The sequence below is a fragment of the Chroicocephalus ridibundus genome, chromosome 7 (genome assembly GCF_963924245.1).
Source record: "Chroicocephalus ridibundus chromosome 7, bChrRid1.1, whole genome shotgun sequence".
Lineage (NCBI taxonomy): Eukaryota > Metazoa > Chordata > Aves > Charadriiformes > Laridae > Chroicocephalus > Chroicocephalus ridibundus.
Genome location: NC_086290.1, coordinates 21,344,305 through 21,363,816, shown reverse-complemented (window position 1 = coordinate 21,363,816; position 19,512 = coordinate 21,344,305). Strand labels below are relative to the sequence as shown.

The 19,512-nt window shown below is 35.4% G+C and overlaps 1 protein-coding gene across 1 annotated transcript in view; it reads left to right on the top strand.

Moving 5' to 3' along the window:
• The window catches only part of LOC134518106 (sodium channel protein type 2 subunit alpha-like), a 79,619-nt gene that overhangs the window by 34,434 nt on the left and 25,673 nt on the right, over positions 1-19,512 (top strand). The window contains exons 4-17 of the mRNA XM_063340353.1: positions 344-433; positions 1,019-1,147; positions 1,591-1,682; positions 2,751-2,987; positions 4,481-4,544; positions 6,611-6,752; positions 7,602-7,808; positions 8,676-8,966; positions 9,621-10,001; positions 11,564-11,696; positions 12,513-12,751; positions 14,547-14,720; positions 15,881-16,237; positions 18,159-18,611. Of these exons, the coding sequence (XP_063196423.1) occupies positions 344-433; positions 1,019-1,147; positions 1,591-1,682; positions 2,751-2,987; positions 4,481-4,544; positions 6,611-6,752; positions 7,602-7,808; positions 8,676-8,966; positions 9,621-10,001; positions 11,564-11,696; positions 12,513-12,751; positions 14,547-14,720; positions 15,881-16,237; positions 18,159-18,611 (2,989 nt within the window). The remainder of the gene's footprint in view (positions 1-343; positions 434-1,018; positions 1,148-1,590; positions 1,683-2,750; positions 2,988-4,480; positions 4,545-6,610; positions 6,753-7,601; positions 7,809-8,675; positions 8,967-9,620; positions 10,002-11,563; positions 11,697-12,512; positions 12,752-14,546; positions 14,721-15,880; positions 16,238-18,158; positions 18,612-19,512) is intronic.

Here is a 19,512-nt window from a genome sequence, read left to right as displayed (position 1 = left end):
TTTTTTAAATATTTAATAGTACTGTGTTCTTTGGTTTAGTGTTTAAATGTGTTCCTGCCCTTAATTCTTTCTCTCAAAATGAATCAGAGCTAAGATTTGTCACTTTAGCCCTCTGTTTAAATTCAGAGGAAGAGATGCACAGCATGCATACCTAGATTACAGAGTTAGTGGTATATCCATCGTTATTGTGAAACATCTTTGCATTATTTATGACGTTGCTAGTAATAGTAAACTGATTTGTATCACATATGTTGTCAGCATTCTATAGCCCGGTCAATGCCTCATGTTTTGTGTGATGCAATTTCAGCATTAAAAAAGAGTGTGTTCCTTAATTACAGTCAACATTGTTCAGCATGCTCATTATGCTCACTATTTTGACAAACTGTGTATTTATGACATGGAATAACCTTCCAGAGTGGACAAAGAATGTAGAGTAAGTATACTTAAATTAGCTAATAATTTTTTAATGGTTTAAAAATGAAAAGTAAATTAAGAGACAGACGTGTAGTTTTACTTACCCTTGTGGGTAATACCAGTATTCTCCTTTTTCTAGTCTGGAGTTTGATCCTAGCTGCAAATCAAAGCAGCATAGACCTGCAAGCTCTAGGAAGGAGAGAAGTTGGGATACTGTTAACCTTTTTCTCTGAACAAAACTCTGATTAATACTCTTGTTCAGAATGTTTGTACAAGTAATGTTTTTATGCCTTCTCCCTGTTGAGCTGTTCCTTTAGCATTTAAAAAAGGGGGGGGGGGGGGGGGGGAGAAAATAGGCATTGAACCCGAAACTACTGGTTTTCAGTGTGGAAGATGCTTTCTGTAGTCCTGATGAAGTACCTTCATTTTGTGTAACAAAATCTAAAAATGGGACACATATCCTCTTTAAAGAAAATACCTCTGCTGAGGACTATTGTTTGATATTCTCAAGTCTACCTGGTCTCACTTACCCATGAATTTTATTTCTGACATGTTGTATCATGGAATGACAACCTTTCACTTTCGTTTGGATGTTTTCTCATAGGTACACTTTCACTGGAATTTATACTTTTGAATTTCTGGTAAAAATCCTTGCAAGAGGTTTCTGCATAAATGATTTTACTTGCCTTCGTGACCCCTGGAACTGGCTTGATTTTGTTGTCATTTCCTTTGCGTAAGTATATAATTTTTTTTAAAGTAAATAACAGAACATTTTTGAACCTGTAATGATTTGTTTGGGTTATCTTAGCTCCTTTAAAATGAGTTGTAGTTGAATTATGTTTCAACTTTTTCCATTTTAATATTTTATATTAATGTAGCACACACCAGAATTGGTGGTCTGTCCCACAGTACAAAAGAGAAGTTACCACTGAACAGTCAATTTTAAATAGTATTTGAACATTAAAAGCAGGGGAATCCATTTCATTTTTAATTTGCATGCAACGGAAATACTTAAGGGTGTTGTTTCTTAGGGAAAACTTAATTGAAACAGGAAAATATGAATGCAAGTCTTTCATTTAAATTTGCCCCTTCCAAAAAAAGTAGTCTGGATTACAGGTCCAGGTAAGTAGTATACACTATATGTTAATGCTGAATAACTGTGATTTAATTCTACAGGTATATAACAGAATTTGTAAACCTAGGCAATGTTTCAGCTCTTCGAACTTTCAGAGTATTGAGAGCTTTGAAAACTATTTCTGTAATCCCAGGTAAGAAGTAACTGTGTAAAATGGTAGGCCCTCTACATCACCTCTGTTTAATTTTGTGTGTGCTGTCATTGTGTTTGTGTGTGGAATCCCTCACTACAGATATGTGACAGAGTTTGTGGACCTGGGCAATGTCTCAGCGTTGAGAACATTCAGAGTTCTCCGAGCTTTGAAAACAATATCAGTCATTCCAGGTGAGAGCTAGGTTAAACACTGAGGCTGACTGAAATTCCACAGAAGCTGGACTCATATTTTTAACAGAACCATACAGGTTTTAGCCTTAACTTCAATTTGATTTCTTTTTCTAATTCTCTAAAGTGCTCAGCCTCAGAGTTTAATACATTCTTGCATGTGAAATTGAATTACATAGCCTGTGTATATTTCCATTTCATGATGCCAAATTTTCTCTCCCACATTAAGGATCAAAATTAATTATCTTTTCACTTTTCATGTACAAATGTGGATGTTACTATTTATTGAAGACATTTGGGATTGAAAATTTCAGTCTGTTTAAAAGTTGAATCCTTGACAAAAACAAAGGAACAAGATAATGAAGAGTAGCATGGGAATTGCATGGTGTATTTCTTACCTTAAGATGCCTATCTTCACCAAACCCCACCTCCAGTTGAATAGGATGCAATAGAATGCAATCATTAAAATTTCTACTACAATGCAATTGTGTTCTGTTTTTGTTTGCTGTTATAGAGACAATATATTGTGTATTGGAATAGAACACTGGCAAAGGTTTGGAGCAAGAGGCATCAAGAAGAAAATAAAATGAACAATTTTCTTTACATGTAGTTTACACGTATAGAGAGCATGAATAGAAAGTTACTTCTTCATTTGAAGAGCAGGTGCTTTGGAATGTGTACCATTCATTCCCATTCATATTTTCAAATTAATTTTTCAGGAACGATGAGACTTACTGGTACCTATTTCCTTTGGAAAATATTTTAAGACTATTTTTGTGAAGCTATGCATGATATTTAATAGTGTGTTGGAGTAGCTCACATTGCATTTTAGCTTAGGTAAATATTTAATATTATAATAAAAATCTGCCTCTGTTTGCAGGCTTGAAGACTATTGTTGGAGCCTTAATTCAGTCTGTGAAGAAGCTCTCAGATGTAATGATTTTGACTGTGTTTTGCCTGAGTGTATTTGCACTAATAGGATTGCAGCTGTTCATGGGCAGTTTGAAGAATAAATGCTTGTTTTGGCCATCGCCAAATTCAACATCTTTTGAAAAACACCTAACTCCGTACTTTAATGGTACAGCGTTTGATTGGACAGCATACATTGAGGATGAAAGTAAGAAATACTGTTGTTACTTGTTAAAATTTTTTGTATATAAACACACACGCACAGGATTACTATTTCATACTGTAGGCTGAAGATAAAAATCAATCAAATAGGATGACAAATAGTAGGGATTTTTATGTATTGCATCCCAAACTCACACTGACATGATTGTTCTTTCCATTAACTGCAGTTAGAAACATATTTATAGGGTTAGGTTGGTTTTAGAATCACAGAATCATGCAGGATGGACAGGTTCTCCCCAGTTGTCCAGACCAGCTGCTACTCAGCTGTAGGTCCAGTTAGAGCAGACTATTCAGTGCCATATTCAGTCAAGTTTTTAGTATCTCCAAGGATTGAGATACCACAGCCTCTCTGGGCAGCCTGTTCCAGCATTTGATGTGTGTCACGGTAAATTTTTTTACTATCAGTTGAAAATTTCCCATGCTCAAGCTTTTACTAGTTGCCTGTCCTTCCAGTGTGCACCTCTGAGAAGAGGCTCCCTCTTCATTACAATCTGTTGCTTCCCTCGCTCTGCTAGCTGGGCTTCTGTTCATGCAGCCCAGGAGGCTGTTGCCCTTCTTGGCTGCCAGGGCACGCTGCTGGCTCACCTTCACCTTGCTGCCTGTCTGCCAAGACCCTCAGTGCCTTTTCTGCAGAGCTGCTCCCCAGCCGGTCAGCTCCCAACCTGTATCATTGCAAGGGGCTCTTCTGTTCCAGGTCCACAACTCTGCATTTGTATTTGCCAAATTTTATGTATCTCCTGTCAGCCCATTCCTCCAGCCTGTCTAGGTCCCTCTGAATGGGGTCTGCCCTCACTCATAGCGACTTCTTCCCCAATTTTTTATCATCTTTCTGTATTCTTTTTTCTTTTTTTTTTTCTTAAGGACAGCACAGTTGTTAATCATTAATAACAAAATATATTGCTTTATTTCTGAAGGCTACCACCTTATAATTAAAAGAAAAATTTGTAAATTTGTTTGTAGTAAGCAGGTGTTGCAACATTGGCATTGGAACGTCCATCTTCCTTTTAGATGCTACCTTCATATTCTCAGTCACAGGATGTGCTAGTTAATGTTCCTCTAACTTCAAAACTGTTAGCCAATCATTGTAAATAGTTCCATTTTAAATAAGATAGGCTTAAATTGGTTGATTACGATCACCTGCTGAGTTTTAAGCTTTGTGCTTTCTTACTCTCATTTATTGAACATCAGATTTTGGAATGATACTCAGTGTTTGCTATGATTCAAGAACAGAATATGCAATTTATGTTTTTCTAATCATTGTTCTAGGATTTATTTTTACATTGTGTTTTTATTTTATTCTTTAATTTTGCAACTTTACTTACCAATATGGATATGCCAGTATTTGAATCCATTATTGGGAAAACATGAATGGGAGATTATGAACATTCGAACCATGATAACTTGAACATAGGTTCATCCTTACAAAAAAGCCCCAACTCCTCCCATTTATAATCATGTCACTTCCTATTTTTCCTTTAGGTCATTTCTATCGCATAGAAGGAGAAAAGGATTATCTGCTTTGTGGCAATAGCTCAGATGCAGGGTAAGGTACACTGAAAATTACATACTACCTGTCTAAACAAAATGTAAAAAATATCACTCTAAACTTAAAAAGCTAATTTACCTACCTAACTTCACAGTCAATAAAATGTGGTCATGGTTCATAGTAAGTAAACACTTAAATAAGTAAAAATGTTAAATGAGAAAATACTTTGCTGTAATTTCTTTTAAAAACTCTAACGTAACTAGACAATTACATTTCAGCAGGTAGATATTGCATTATCAATGACTTAAGAACATACTTTTTTATCATGGGTTTCATGCCCTTTCTCATCTCTAAAAGAGGCATGGGTCACTGGGACTTAAGACCAGCTTTTGGGAAGACATCTGCAGGATTCTTCCCTCTGTGGACTGCATGCATGGCACGGTCTTGCTCTCTCTTTGTGATAATTCTTTGTACCAAAATCACATAATTCTATATTCTAATGATCTCTCAGTCCATCCCTTGGTTTTGGTTGGTTATGTCTTTAAAACGGGTATACTTAAATCTTTCTTTTGTAAACATTTAATGCATATATGTAAGTAACTATCAGATAATTTTATGTATGTAAATATGCATCTAATATACACCACATATATGAAGAGAAATCTTTATAGTGTCTTTTTGTGGAGGTTTTGGAGGAAAGAACCTCTTCTACCTTTCAAGAACGGAATAATAACTGAAGCAGTGTGCCTACAATTGATACCAAGATACCTACTATCAAACTAATGTACAATTTTAGGAGGTAGAATTATCACTATGATGGTTATTTGCTGTTGGGGAATTAGTAGAACTTGTTAATTTGACTTGAGTGAATCACAAACCAGAAGAAAATAAGAAATCTTGGTTTCTACGCCAACCCTGCTGACAGACAAAATTCAGCGTAAAATATGCATACTGACTTTCTTGTTCTTGCATGGAAGTATTCACCTTATGGAATCTCTTTGTTAAGTACTGTTTCCATTGAAAAAGTATCTGCAGCGGTAATAACAAAATGTTGGGACTAAGTTTTATTTTGTGTATAGTGGTGAAAGAAAGCAGGAAAAAATATTTTTCGTTTACTCGTTTGCTGCTTTCTGACTTTTTTTAAAGGACATTCTTTTCATTTCCTCACTAATTTTTAAAATGTTGTAAGCCAGAAATCATAGAATCATACAATGGTTAGAGCTGGAAAGGACCTTAAAGATCATCTAGTTCTAACCCCCCTGCCTGGGCAGGGACACCTCCCACTAGATCAGGTTGCTCAAAGCCCCATCCAGCCTGGCCTTGAACACTTCCATGGATGGGGCATCCACAGCTTCTCTGGGCAGCCCGTTCCCGTGTCTCACGACCTTCGCAGTAAATAATTTCTTCCTAGTAGCTAATCTAAATCTCCCCTCTTTCTGTTTAAAACCAGTACCCCTCGTCCTATTGCTATGCTCCCTGATAAAGAGTCCCTCCCCATCTTTCCTGTAGGCCCCCTTTAAGTACTGGAAGGCTGCTATAAGGTCTCCCCAGAGCCTTCTCTTCTCCAGGCTGAACAACCCCCGTTCTCTCAGCCTGTCTTCATAGGAGTGGTGCTCCAGCCCTCTGATCATCTTCGCGGCCCTCCTCTGGACTCGCTCCAACAAGTCCATGTCCTTCTTGTGCTGAGGACTCCAGATGGGGTCTCACAAGAGCAGATTAGAGGGGCAGAATCACCTCCCTTGACCTGCTGTCCCTCGACCTTATCCACCAATGCTGTAGCACCATCGTAGAAAGCCACCAAATTTGCCAGGCATGGTTTGCCCTTAATGAAGCCATGTTGGCTGTCACCAATCACCTCCTTATTTTCCATGTGCCTTAGCAGAGTTTCCAGGAGGATCTGCTCCATGATCTTGCCAGGCACAGAGGTGAGACTGACTGGCCTGTTGTTCGCTGGGTCTTCCTTTTTTCCCCTTAATAGCAGCCGTGTTCACAGATTATATCTAATGAACCTTCATTAGAAGCTCAAGGTACAATAATTTTAAAAGAATTTTAGTGTTATACTAAAATTTTTTACATACGTTTTTATGTGCATTGCTTTTTTGTTTTTTTTTTTTTTTTCCTAGTAAATGTCCAGAAGAGTTTATCTGTGTGAAAGCTGGTAGAAACCCCAACTATGGATATACTAGCTTTGACACGTTCAGTTGGGCTTTCTTGTCACTATTTCGACTGATGACACAGGACTACTGGGAAAATCTTTATCAGAAGGTAAGTATATTGTAAAAATTGTGGTTAGTGCCTTAATGTCCCCAAATCAAACGTGGAACAGTCATTCGTATTTATATTACAGACCATTGCTATTGTTAGCTATTGAATATTAACATTATTGATGAAAGGAATCAAATTCAGTTGCAGGATTAAGCAGACGTGGGCACTTACTATAGAATCTACTATGATTTCTGAAGAGGCACAGGAAGTTTTTTTGATCCTTTATTTTATTGTTACAGTGTATATTTCATTTTGTGCTTCATGATAAAAACTTATTTTCCAAATCTTTAATATTGAGTTTAAATTGTGAAAATACTCTGTGACAGCAAAATCTGAATCTTAATTTCTGTAATTTGTATCCTGTTTTTGATAACTAAGAATACCAGTCTTGATGTAAATTACTTTTCTTACCATAGGTTTTCATTATATGTTGTGTGAAAATCTGTTAATTAGAATAAATACTGTCTTTTAATTATTTAATTGATTGTACCATCTTTAATTCTTTTGCTTATTTCAAGGGGAAGGCATGCTAATTCATGGTAAGCATACTAAGTATCCAACCTGTGATGTGTGATTAACATTAATTACTCTGACCGCACATCCTTTTCAAGATTATTAGGCATTAAAAGAGGTTTGTCTCTTAGCAGCATGATCCTTAAACGTGTTTTTCACATACATGAATGCTCCCTTTATTTTGATTACTTTTTAATTAAGAAAGCTTGTATGATCTTATTACAGAAGGAAGAACAACTCAATAGTTTTGCACTTTTCAAATTTAGTAAATGCTTGTGAACTGCAGAACTGATGCGTGTCTTCACTGGATGGATCATTTCTCCTCTTTTCCTATAGACACTACGAGCTGCTGGCAAAACATACATGATATTTTTTGTTCTGGTCATTTTTCTGGGTTCCTTCTACTTGATTAACTTGATTTTGGCTGTGGTTGCCATGGCCTATGAAGAACAAAATCAAGCAACTATGGTTGAAGCAGAGCAGAGGGAGGCAGACTTGCAGCAGATGCTTGAACAGCTGAGGAAGCAGCAAGAAGAAGCTCAGGTATTTTCTAAGTGTTAGAGCTTTAGTATATTCCCTTGCCTGCTATTCATTCAAAACAAAACCAATAATTAAGATAACATATTAAAAAGAAGCCATTCTTTTACATACCTCACAGGTATGTAAAAGTAGTAGTTTAGACTGCTTTCTCTATGACTTTTTATTGCTTTTTAAATGTATAAGGTCTAAAGCATTAATGAATTTCTGAACTGAGAACAAAAAGTACTCCCCAAATCAGAAAAATAGTTTTTAAATAAATATTTCTTATCTAGGGTTAGTATCCAGTAACCTGTCATGATGATTTTCCAAATTCTCAGCTTATAAGTAATTGCAATACTTGTGAAATACTTTTGAAGCCTTTATTAGTGTTTAAAATATCTTTATCCATCAATTTCTGACTAATTTTTGCTACTCGTGTCACCACCAGCAAATCAAGGTCTGAAAGTAGTATCTCAAAGTTTTTTCCTTAGAGCAGCTTAAGGAAGCTGTTAATTACAATAACAGTTAAAATTAGTTTACTCAATTAATATAGACTGAAGTATGACACTGTTTATCTCACGTTTGCAATTGCATTCACTCTAATTAATACATTTTTTAATTGTCAAGTATTTTCTAATTAATTTTGTGGCAGAATGCTGTGCACAACACAGGTCGACTCCATGATACAGATGCAAAGTAGAGCTCTGTTTGAACAGCAACTTTCATAACTACCCATTACAGAATTCCATTATGAAGTTTTGCAGAAGTCCATCTAGGCTTTTGTCACACATCTAGAAGTAATTTGATATAAATCTTAGAAACAAGGACTGTAGCTTTCTTTCAAAAATGGTGTGGTTTGTAAAGCATCACATAAAATAATTGCTGTGGCAGGCAATAGCAGCAGCTGCAGCAGAGATGACCGAGTACAGCGGTGAAAGTGGGATTGGTGGACCCTCAGATAGTTCTTCAGAAGCATCCAAGCTTAGCTCAAAAAGTGCCAAAGAAAGGAGAAATAGAAGGAAGAAAAGAAGGCAGAGGGAGCTCTCTGGAGAAGAAGATGACATGAAGGATGAAAAGCTTCCAAAATCTGAATCAGATGGCAGTATCAGAAGGAAAGGTTTCCGTTTTTCTTTTGATGGAAACAGACTTGCTTATGGGAAGCCATTCACATCACCCCACCAGGTACTGTGCATAGTGCAGTTGTTATTTTGGGGGTTTCTGAGATAACTGTAATATCCAACAAACTTCACTGCAACTTTGCAAAGTAATACAACCAAGGAAAAATAATGTTGCATTATTTTAAATGCCAACTTACTGTTGGTATTATTTTCTAGAGTGTACCTCAACAAGTCTTTTGATCTCTCATTTTATTGTTTAGGATATGGTGGGTCTTAACATACACAACAACATTGTATTTTCCTAGTTAATTTGAAATAGAAATCCCTTTTTAATTCATATAAGGAAAATTTAATTATAAGGTATCAATATAGAAGACTAAGGGTATTGATATCTTTTAACATAATGCATGATCTATGTGGATCATCAGAATTTCTATATGTCTTGATTTTTCTCCTTAATACAGAGATGGAAACTACTGTGGCCTTATGCATATTAACTTTTTTCTCACCAGTAATTTCTTTAGGTATATTATAAGTTTACCCATTCAGATGACTGTGGTCTCTAGTGCAGACGTCTGAAATGTACCTAAGGCACTGTATTAAAAATAACACTGACAGATTCCTGGGGAATATAAATAATTATTTTTTTAATACATAGACATGCATTTTGTATATTTAAAATCTTCAGCCGGTCATTTTGTTTATGTTTCCTTTGCAGTCTTTACTGAGTGTTCGTGGCTCCCTGTTTTCTCCCAGACGTAGTAGCAGAACAAGTCTTTTCAGTTTTAGAGAATATGGAAGAGAGATAGGATCTGAAAATGATTTTGCTGATGATGAGCACAGCACGTTTGAGGATAATGGGAGTAGAAGAGGTTCTCTCTTTTTGCCACGCAGACATGGTGAACGGCGCAGTAGTAACATTAGTCAGGCTAGTAGATCATCAAGAAGGCTGACAGCGTTTCCAGTGAATGGGAAGATGCACAGCACTGTGGATTGCAATGGGGTAGTTTCCTTAGTGGATGGACCACCAGGTCTGTTGTCACCTACTGGACAGCTTCTGCCAGAGGTGATAATAGATAAACCGACAACTGACGACAATGTAAGAAAGTTTTAAATTACTCCAGGTTTCATGATCTTTCTTTATTGCACCAGACAATGTTTTAGTGGAATGAAATGCTTAGAAAATGGTTGAGAAGGTGTGAATGCTTTTGCATATCTTGCTGTAATGAAATGTGTTTACGGTGATTCACTCAAAAGTGAGAGGCTGAAGCATGAAAATGAAAGAGAAAAAAGTAGCACATTTTCATATACCTGCAGAGCAAGGATATGCATGCACCTGCGTGGTGAATCGAATTAGTAATGTTTCATTGCTAAATCTGTTTTAAAACACAAAATAGGGTACTCAGCTTTCTAAACATTCTGCATATTATTGTGTTGGTTAGACTTTTTCTTTATGGTTTTAGCCTCCCTTTAAATTTATTTCCTAATTGTCTATCAGTAGTCTACTGGTTCTACATCTTCGCCTTGTCCATATATTTGGCATTATGCAAATGTAGAATAGCCTATAAGATTATGTTGACATTTTAGAAGCTCTGAAAGTTTTTTTTTTTTTCCTGTGTCTCAGAGGCAATCTGAGTTTCTCACAGCCTAGGATCAGGGTATAATTTAAAAAAAAAAAAAAAGTACACACAAGTTCGTCCATTTCTCCCTCTGGTAATTTTTCCCTTTTCCCTCAGTCCGCTTTAGGAATGCAGCAGAGGGATCCATTGCATTTTTTTTCCTAGGAACCTTCTTTTATTGAAACAAAAATTTTTTACACAGGTCACAGCATCTGAAAGTTCATCAGCCAGATTCCTTACAGTTACAATCTTGCAGTTTATTATACTTCCATTTTCATTCATTTATTTAATTTACTGAAAAAAAACTGCCCACGCGCATACATTCAAAACTTGATAGTTGAGGTGTATTCGATGATATAACTGTAACACAGCTTTGAAAAAAAGAAGTTCTTTTTTTGGTCAGTTAAGTCAGACTTCTTTTGTTTCTTCAGTTGAAATTCATAAAATAAATCAGAGATGATAGCTATTCAATGTAAAAGATATCCTTTAAATTAGTTTTGAATGGGTATATAGATCAAGACTGATCTATAAAAATTACTTTTAGAGAATAATTGTTATTGCAGAAGAATTCCTATCATAAATCATATATTATAAGTATCTTGTCATTGAACTAGTTTAGAATTGAAATACTGGTAGAGAAAGCATGGAACTGGGAACTGGAATTTTTTCCAATTCCAGTGCTGCAACAGTCTTGGCGATAGCCAAGGAAACAAACCTTCTTCAAAATTTCTTTGTGTCTAATGTGGAGTTGATAGTAGTTAATTATAATGCAATCGTAAACTGGAAGCTAAATATAATTTGTATTTGTTTTAGCATTTTCTAAGTATTGATGGTATTCAGAAGTATAACATGCAAATAGCCATTTAAAAAACATACTAGGCTTATGTTGTATGTATAATGTAAAAAAAATCTGATGTAACAACACTTAAATACAAAGTTTTATATATTATGAATTCATTGAAGCTGAAGAGTCTTTCTGATGCCTGTTTTGCAGTATTTCTAAAGTTGCATTTAATTTACGCCCCTCTTTTTTTTTTTATAGAGCACTACTACAGAAATAGAAATAAAAAAGAGGCGTACAAGTTCATATCAAATACCAGTGGAGTTGCTGGAGGATCCCAATTTAAGGCAAAGAGCCATGAGTATAGCTGGCATTATCACAAATACAATGGAAGGTGTGTTATAACTGCGGATGCGTGACCTTTCTTGACATAGTCATAGACTTGCTTGAAGGTGCAAATACAAAAGACAAAAAATATATAGCCATTGCAAAAACATAAACTGAATAATAGAACAAAAGTACACGTACGTAGCAGAAAAAAGAAACGAAGGAGTCTAATAAGCAGGCTAAACTAAGAAACACATTCTATTTAAAATAGATAACATGTATTTTGTAGTAGTTATTCGTGTTTAGCAGTACAGTTATTGGAAGAAATGCCTTGTGATAAATTTTCCACTAACTATACTGTAAAAATGTTACAGAAAATTAAAGATCAGGCCTTAGTTAATTAGGAGAAGGAAATCTGTAGTAGGATTATTTGGAACAGTGAAATTACTAGTGAAAGTCTTGAAAAAGCTTGAATAGTTTTCAAAAACGTATTCATGGTGAAATTAATCTTATTTTTCTGGAAAATAAATAATTAGACATTTGAGAGGACTGTGAAGTTGGAAGTTTTACTGAGAAAACTATCTCTAAATGTAAGCAAAAAAGTTTGTTGGTTTTTTGTTTGTTTTTTTTTTTAAACAAGATCATATGATACTAAAAATAGACAACTTTTTCAATTACTAGCTCAAAACTCTTGAGGTTTTGCTTCTAGTCTTCTAGAACCTTTTCGGTCATCAACAATAGGTTAAGTTCCTGAAAATCTGAGGAGGCTCCGCCAAACATCCTTAATGGTTCCAGGGATAAAGATGAAAACCTGAAAAAGCAGATAAGAATGTGTCTTCTCTTTCTCCAAAACTTATTCACTATACATTTCTTTTTTTCCCAGAACTTGAAGAATCGAGGCAAAAATGTCCACCTTGCTGGTATAAGTTTGCCCACACTTTCTTAATTTGGAATTGTTGGGAGCCCTGGTTAAAAGTAAAGAATGTAGTTGAACTTATTGTAATGGATCCACTTGTTGATCTGGCTATCACTGTTTGCATAATTTTAAATACACTGTTTATGGCCATGGAACATTATCCAATGACTCCCAATTTCAATAATGTACTTAAAATAGGAAATCAGGTAAGTCTATCAAACTATATAATTTGATACAGTTGGAACCTGGTTTCTCTCTGAAATAGAATTACTTTTATTATTTTTATTATCATCCCATAAAATAGACGTTAAAGTTTAATTATACTAAAAATAGTCTAAAAAGTACAATTTTAGATATGTTGTATTAAAGTTTGATTTCTGTATTAAAATGTCTCCAGATAGACTTTTCAACAACCAGAGTTTGAATGACACAAACCCAAAAGAAATCTGAATTGTTTTTGTTTAGTGTTAACAAAAACAGTAGGAGCCAAATTAGATCCTTTCTACTGTAGCATTGATATAGGAAGAGTTGGATGCTATTTTGGGTTATTATTTTGCACTGTGGTTTTTTTGTGTTATTTTTGTATTTCCATGGAGAATGTTGCTTTGATTGTTCCGTAACAATTTGGAAGGCAAAGAATGTGTGACTTATTCCAAGAGTATCTGTTGATACAGCTGTGCTTTGTTCTCTAATGGACAGAGTCTATAGGTCGGGTTTGGGGTGGTAGTTGTTTTTTTTCTTATAATGGCAATAGTACAGGTAATGTTTTAACCTATTCTTATTGTAAGTGGTAATTCTGTTGATTATGATGTAGCAAAATAATAAAACAGTTTGGTTATTAGAATATATGAAATTCTGGTACATGTTGGGAACATATTCATGTTTAAGTCCAGAGTTGTTAATGTGTCAACGTTGAAATAGTATGCTGATATTTTTAGCCAATACATAGTTCAATGTTTTCACCTTAGCCTGGAGTCAGCAATCATTGTCTGTGGAAGATAATAATGTCACGTTGCTGTTTAAAATAGATTCAGGGTGTATTTGAGGAGAAAGACAGGTGAGACAAATAGGTGAGGATCTGCTGTTGCAGAGGCTTATCTTGTGATCATGCCTGCGTGCTTTACCCAGGAAACACCACCATTTTTTCCTTTCCTACTTAATGAAGTAGCTTAATATTAATGTGGTTTTGAGCTGTGTGAGTATAAGTGTTCCTTCGTGCTGATAAGAATTTCTTTTTACTCCCAGTCAGCTAAAATGCCACTATAATACACGTGTAGGTTTGGCAGTTGGTTTCTTGCTTTTTGAACTGTGTAGCACTATCTTTTAAAGACTCAAATGCTCCTGATGTTTTTAGAGGTTGTTCATCTTTCTAGTAAAATCTGTAGATACTGGTGTTCATACATCTACAGTAAATACAATGAGTTTTCTCCCTTTTCAGAGGCTTTGTTTGCCTTATGCTTCAGAAGGCATCAGAGGCCTTCAGAGGCAGAAAGGAGTTTTTACTTCTAGTGTGAGCCTTGGCATAATTCGCCTTTTTTTTGGCAGCTGGAGAGAGAAGATATGCCTACTGTACCTGTGAGTTCTCATGAAGACTTCATTTAATAGCACCTCTCTCTCCAATTTATGATCATTTCATATTTTTCCACACACCTTTGTTAAAGCAGCTTCTATTGTGGCAAGAGCAACTGTTATTATCTTGCAGAGGAAAGTTCCTTTAATTAGATGGACAGCAGATATGAGGAGCAAACAGGACGCCTGTTAGGAATAGTTTATTCTTCACTAGTCACTAAATGTATCTCAGGTTTAACTAAAGTTAACAGAGTTATGCTACAGCTGATTGTGATGTTGTCTCTCATCTTTGTGAGGTTCAGCTTGTGATAATATTCCTTAATGACATCCTTCTCTAAGAGGGTTGTTACTTCTTTCTTATGTTGTTCTTTGTCTGCTGGTTCAACTTATTCATGTTCATCCATAAAGTAACAATAAATGTTCTTCCTTCAGGTTTTTACTGGAATTTTTGCAGCAGAAATGGTTCTTAAGATAATTGCCATGCATCCTTTTTATTATTTCCAATTTGGCTGGAATATTTTTGATAGTTTTATAGTTACCCTTAGTGTGGTGGAGCTTTTTCTGTCAAGTGTGGATGGATTATCCGTTCTCCGATCATTCAGATTGGTAAATAAATTACTGATAATAATATATTTGCATTAAGTAGCGCATTATGTTTGTATTTTAACTGTATTCATATAAATAAGACACATTTTAATAATATTATGTATATTTTTTGCAAAGTGTCACAAAGATATTTCTGCAAGCATGTTTTACAAAGTTATGTTATCACTGAATAGTGCATGCCTTTTTAAGGTTCAGAAGCAACTAAGTATTTCTTCAAGGGAAGGAGCTGTAATTTTATTGTAATTGTTTTAACAGAGATGGGTAAAGCAGAGTGAAGTGTACAATTTATTTAGTGCATATTGAGAGAGATAAATAAATAAAATATTTGTAGTCTTCTGTCTACTTCCATATCTGGAAATATCTGCAAAAAGACTAGATATGTTCTTTTAAAATGTAGGAAGAATGAATTTCATATGTTTTAAAATTTAAAATAGATTGATTTTTCCTTTCCCCCTTGGCAAAAAATAAATGCTTTATTTTATTAGAAAAACATTTTTATTTTAAAAATGAGAAATGAACTATGAGACAGTCTTTCTGTGTCGTCTCTTTCCATTTGGCATTTCCATGTTTGTTGTATCTGAAAACAAAAAATATTTAATATCTTTTCATTTTGGGTGGGTTATGGGTAAGAAAGAGCACGAATTGTACGTTTCCCTTTCATAAGTTGAAATGTTTGACTTAAGGCTTCTGTTTGGCTTTTATTTCCACACTGTGGGTCTACCTGATCCATTTTAAATTTGTTGGAGGCAATATTCTTTTGGAAGGTCCCATTCTTTAAGGATTTCATAATCCTTTATTTTCCTTCAGTAGAATCCTGCTGAGCTTTATTGGGATTTTAATTTGTTCCTGCACATAATGGTTGAGATGTATGCCATGTTCAGAATTCACTATTCAAACAAATTCAACTAGTGTACTGTTTGTTTCATGTAGAAAAGAATAGGGATATGCTACGCACACAAAAAAAGAGCAAAGTCTAAAATTTACTAAGCTTTAAAAGTGTGGATTTTATGCAACTTCTGTTTCTGTGTCAGTTATGGTTGTTGGAATCATGTTGGAGTTTCTTTTTTATTGCTGAGAGTCACTAGTTCATAATCTGTTGTTTATTTCTGTAGCATTTTTGTAACTACTGCAAATAATGTCTTTGTATTTTTGTTTTTCAGTTGCGAGTTTTCAAACTGGCAAAATCTTGGCCAACTCTAAATATGCTGATAAAAATTATTGGCAACTCAGTGGGGGCTTTGGGGAACCTGACCCTGGTGCTGGCCATCATTGTCTTCATTTTCGCTGTGGTTGGGATGCAGCTGTTTGGGAAAAGCTACAAGGAATGTGTCTGCAAGATCTCTAAGAAGTGTCAACTTCCACGCTGGCACATGCATGATTTTTTCCACTCTTTCTTGATTGTATTTCGAGTGCTGTGTGGAGAATGGATAGAAACGATGTGGGACTGCATGGAGGTTGCAGGCCAACCCATGTGCCTTACAGTCTTCATGATGGTCATGGTGATTGGAAACCTAGTGGTATGTAGACAAAATAATTTGAGAATTGATTTAGAGATAGAATGGTAACAGAACCAGCTAATGAAGCTTTTAATCATTATTGAATGTGTTATTTAAATATCTTTTTTATGATTTTGAATTTGTTATGTGTTCTGAAATAGAGTTTTCTGTTTGTTAGATTTGTGATCCTATCTTGGAGAATGAGCCCCTTCAGGGGTCTGGAGTGCAATTCAGGGTGAGAAGGAGAAGCGTCCTGTGTTCAGGTTTTTGTGGACTATTCCTGGTTACCTAGAGAGAGAGAAAAGAGCAAAGGTGCCCCAGGTTTTATGCACCCAGGTTGGGAGTTCGCTCTTTGCAGAAGAGGATGTAGCAGGGCCTTTTCTCCCTAACTGATTGAGGCATCACTTCCAATCACCCGTAGCCAGGTTGTTTTTTGGTTTGTTTCTTTTTTTTTTTTTTTAACGTTTTCAGCTCTCTCCTGTCTAAAAGACTGCTCTAACATTCTTAGAGTCTGAAATTTAAGCCATTTTGAGCCCTGCTTTCTGCAGAGCCAACTTTTTACACAAATGGGGAAAGGAAACTTGAACTGGAAGGCTGCAGAAAAAACAGATTCAAATACTTCACGTTTTCTTTCACCTCTTCACCTTTTTGCTTCCAATTCCTTAAGTGCTTTTTAGAGAATTTCTAAAGCATTCTGTATTATATCTTTTTCTTCTTCTCTTTCAGAGAAAAGCATCAGATCTGTACCAGTTTGTACATTACCATGTATATATTTGTCTTCTAAAATATGTTTTATATTTATTAACTCACCAATATTTGAGGCCGTGATTGCTCTGGCTTTTGCTCTGCTTTTCTCATTGCCTATTGAGTCTTCCTCTGTTATTCTACATCTTTTCTTTAGGCAACTGTCAGTAGCAAAAGAGATTTAAAATTAGCCATCCTAAAGGCATTCTTTAGGAACGAAATTTCTAACACATGAATAAGCTAATTATCTTTAAATCAGTCATGCACAGCCTCTTGCTCCAGCATTTTCTAGAAATCTATTGTCTTATAATGAAGAGAACTGTGAAATTGTTTCACTAAACAAAGCATCCTCCTTAAATAGTTTTCTAAACCAAAAGATAGAACTTTGTGGAATGAAGTATCCATCTCTGTGAATTTTTCCCGTGGTATTTACTGTATTCTGATTTTATACCATACCTCTAGTAGAATTTCTTACATGAGTAGACAATCCCTGCTGTATATTCAGGGCTATGTTATCCAGTTCTCTTTCTGTATTCCCAACATACAGTTTTACCCTGTTGTCTTCAAAGTTGCATAGAAGAGCTGATATGAAGGCTTTAAGAGTTGGTACTTTGCTTCTTTGGCTATCCTAGTACCATTTGAGCTCCTCGTAAACTGGGCTTGTATAACTGATATCTCTTCTATGTTCTGTCTTGCTCTGGAAAGAGGATGACTTGGGGGTTAGGAAATGGGGTGTGCTTCACGTTTTTTAAGTTATATACAGCAAAATATTTGTGTGAATTTGGACCAGCAGTAAGAAAGCTGTTTTCTGCACAGATCAGCTATGTCTCCTGTTGCAGAGTGCTTCCCTGTTCCAGAGAAGTAAGCATTTTGGATCTGTTTAGTCAGTACAAAGGAATCATTAATTTCTGACCTTCTATAAAAACAAGCAGAAGAAGAATTTCCAAGAGACTTCATAGTCACACAGCAATGCAAAACCACAAAAAAAACCCCCAAAAACCTGCATTGGGGGATAGGGCAGGTGTTGTGCTTAAATTGCATTTGCATTTCATTTACTGTGTAATTTCTGGAATTGTATGCTGCAAAGGAAAACATGAAGTCTAAGTTCATAATGCATGATAGAAGAAGCATGTGAATGAAAAATTAAGTGAGAAGATTCAGCTATATTGTCCGGTTTTTGTTTGTTTTTTTTTTTTAGGTATTGAATCTTTTCCTGGCCTTGCTGCTGAGTTCATTTAGTTCAGACAGCCTTTCTCCTACAGAGGATGATAATGAAATGAACAATTTACAAATTGCAGTTGGAAGAATTCAGAAGGGAATAGATTATGTGAAGAAAAAAGCAAGTGAATGTGTCCATAAGACTTGTTGGGGGAAACAAGTTGTTGTAAATCAAAGAACAGCAACCGATCAGTTGAAAGATGAGGGAGACCATTGCATTTCCAACTGTACCATTGCTGAAATAAGGATAGATACAAAATACCACAAAAATGAGAATGGAATGGCCACTGTTATAGGTGGCAGTGATTATACATCATTCATAAACAACCCAAGCCTTACTGTTACAGTACCAATAGCTGTTGGAGAATCTGATTTTGAACATCTGAATACAGAAGAGTTTAGCAGTGACTCGGATTTGGAGGAAAGCAAGGAGGTAAGATTTAAATAGAAAATATTTTGTATGAATGAATCACACCAATTGTATTTTTCCATAGTATGGCTCTTACTGCTTAGATATAGGAAGTAATTGTGATTTGAGGCTGTTGGACTGTACTGAGAGTAAATAAACTGAAGCGGGAAAGGGGAGCTAAAGAGAGTAGGAAATCCAGGCAGAACTATACAAGCATATATGAATTCATTTATAAAAGGTATTTGAAAAAAAAAGCTTTTCCAAATTTTTAGTTGTCTAGAAAAACTAATATTTATGTGTAGAATGAACAGAAAAAGACATGGTTTTTTGCATATAATCATACTGTTTCCATGAAGTAAGGATAAAACTGAACTGCTATTTAAAAAGACTAGAGGAGATATTAATAAGGAATATTAATACCCTTTGCATCTGATTTTTAAGGCTCGCTGAATTCTACAGAAATCAGCATTATTTGTCCTTAATAATCTAACAGAGGTGCTAACTCAGGCTAATGTGAGCAATAACAACGGTTTTCGAGTTCTGAGGTTAAAATGATGGGGGAAAGCCAAGGGAACAATGTCAGTATTACAAGTTAGTATGTCAAGTAAACATAATGAGAAAAAATAGAATTATTGAATGAAAAAATTTTGATTTCTTGCTTGCTTGTGGGTGTTTTGAACCAGTCACTTCAAAGACAACTGCCTGACCTTAAACTGGGTCAGCTTTAGGAAAGTAGTTATTTGTCAGCAGCTCCAGACTGAGGGGGGAAACAAAATCATGGATTTCTTCAGGATCCTGAGAGACACTTTGAAAATTCAGATTGCCGTGGCTCCAGTGGAGACTGTATCTGGTATCAGCATCGCTGGCACCTGAAGACATGAGGACATTAATGGAGTGTCACTGCTTGTGCAGACCGCTGTATTCC